Below are 2,000 nucleotides of genomic sequence, written 5' to 3'. Positions count from 1 at the left end.
AAAAAAAAAAAAGAACAGGGCAGCTTAGCAAGGAGCACTTTGAAATCAGGCTAGTCAGGAATGCCTTACAGAGGAATGTCTGAGTTGACATCTCCATGGAGTCCTTCCTGTGAAGGTCTTGAACAAGGAGTAGCTGATGTAAAAACCAGAAAAAACAAAAAACCTGCTTAAGACTTTGTCCATAATTCCTCCTTGTTCTTCTGGACCCTACCAATGGTTATCTGCTGATCAGTTTATCAAGCCTCCCAGGATAGTGACTTTCTCAGTTCTCAGGAGAGACTGTCCCCTACAGTCAGCAGAGGCTTAAGTGTCATGGTGATGGGGGTAAAGTGCTGGTGGTAAAGGGGGTTCTAAACACCTGAGGCCGTGGTGTCAGTGTATCCGGAACCTTCTCTCTCACGAGAGGTAGGCACCAGTACCCAGTTGAGCTACTGGGACCTGTGGCCACTCCTATCTGCTTCCTCTTGCCACACATTTTTATAGAATTGCAAGATTCCTGGAATTTAATGTTTATTCAGAGGCAAGAAGAGCACTACCAGGATTCCCTTCTCTCTTAAATACAAAGGTGGGATCCTGTTCTTTGTAATTACTGTTGATCAGCCAAGTATTCACTGAGGGAGGGACTTCTGGAGTGAGGGGAAGCATAGAAGATGCTAACTCATAACCACTCATGAGTCCAAAATGTGATGGCACATTTCTTTAATCCTAGCTCTCAGGAGATAGAGTGGATTTCTATGAGTGCAAAGCTAGCCTGCTCTATATAGCAAGTTCTAGGACAGCTAGGGCCACACAGTAAGACCCTGTTTCCAAAAAAAAAAAAAAGTTAAACTAAGGCTAAACCAAGGTAGAGAGAGGTTTCCTTGACATAGCTATGCGGAGTCAACAGTACACATGCCGTCGGGATTTCCTCAGCTCCCACGGGTGTTTGTTGAAGTTTAGCTGCATTTGGGGGCCCCACTAGAAAACATAACAAGTTATTAAAATTAAATAAGATGAGCGTCTTTATTCTCCTGTGTATAAGTCTCGTTATTTTTCTGTATAATTCTGTTGCAGTTTTTATTTGTTAATAAGAGAAATGTTTTGCCAGTGATATATTTGGTTTTTCCCCTAGGCTTCCAGCAGTGCAGGAAATTTGGGTGTGCTCATTCCTGTAATAGCTGTGGTGAGTATTTATCTGTCAGAGAACTTAAGTCTCAGCTACTCATGTTTGCACAGAATCCTTATAAAAATGCTTTTCTAAAATCCCAGTAATTCAGCCAGCCAAAATGATGCTCACCTTTAATCCAGTACTCAAGAGGCAGAGGCAGGTTGATCTGTGAGTTTGAGGCCAGCCTGGTCTACAAAGTGAGTTCCAGGACAGCTAGATCTGTGTAGTGAGATCCTGTCTCAAACAAACAAACAAACAAACAACAAAAATAAATAAGAGAATGGGATCCCAGGACTGTATAGATACAGTTGTTTCAGTTACAGTGACTTTCAGAGACAGCCATAGTGATACTGTTTCTTCATGCCTTGCCCAGCCTTCCTCAGTAGTTCCTCAGCAGACTTCAGTTCCCTTCTTGCATGGTGCCTAGGCCTGGCCCAGCTCTCATCCTCTGTTGTCATCCCCAGTATTAGAGTCTTTGACGGGTACCTTGCCTGGCCTCGTTTGGTGGCTTTCTCCTGCAGACAGTGGGGCTGCAGCCCTGTCTGTGGTCCAGTGGATGCAAGGTCTGCTTCCTGATGCAGCCCACTATGCTAGAGAGCCCATGTTCCTGATGCAGCCCACTATGCTAGAGAGCCCATGTTCCTGATGCAGCACACCATGCTAGAGAGCCCATGTTCCAGATGCAGCACACTATGCTAGAGAGCCCATGTTCTTGATGCAGCCCACTATGCTAGAGAGCCCATGTTCCTGATGCAGCACACTATGCTGGAGAGCCCATGTTCCTGATGCAGCACACTGTGCTAGAGAGCCCATGTTCCGGATGCAGCACACTATGCTAGAGAGCCCATGTTCC

General features: G+C 45.4%; 1 protein-coding gene across 1 annotated transcript in view; it reads left to right on the top strand.

Moving 5' to 3' along the window:
• Pi4ka (phosphatidylinositol 4-kinase alpha) overlaps positions 1 to 2,000 on the top strand; it is a 126,461-nt gene that overhangs the window by 56,749 nt on the left and 67,712 nt on the right. Inside the window, exon 18 of the mRNA XM_029470740.1 lies at positions 1,112 to 1,162. Coding sequence (XP_029326600.1) covers positions 1,112 to 1,162 — 51 coding nt within the window. The remainder of the gene's footprint in view (positions 1 to 1,111; positions 1,163 to 2,000) is intronic.

The sequence above is a fragment of the Mus caroli genome, chromosome 16 (assembly GCF_900094665.2).
Source record: "Mus caroli chromosome 16, CAROLI_EIJ_v1.1, whole genome shotgun sequence".
NCBI classification, from domain to species: Eukaryota; Metazoa; Chordata; class Mammalia; order Rodentia; family Muridae; genus Mus; species Mus caroli.
Note: the sequence above shows the minus strand (reverse complement) of the source record. Positions and strands in the feature narration are given on the sequence as shown.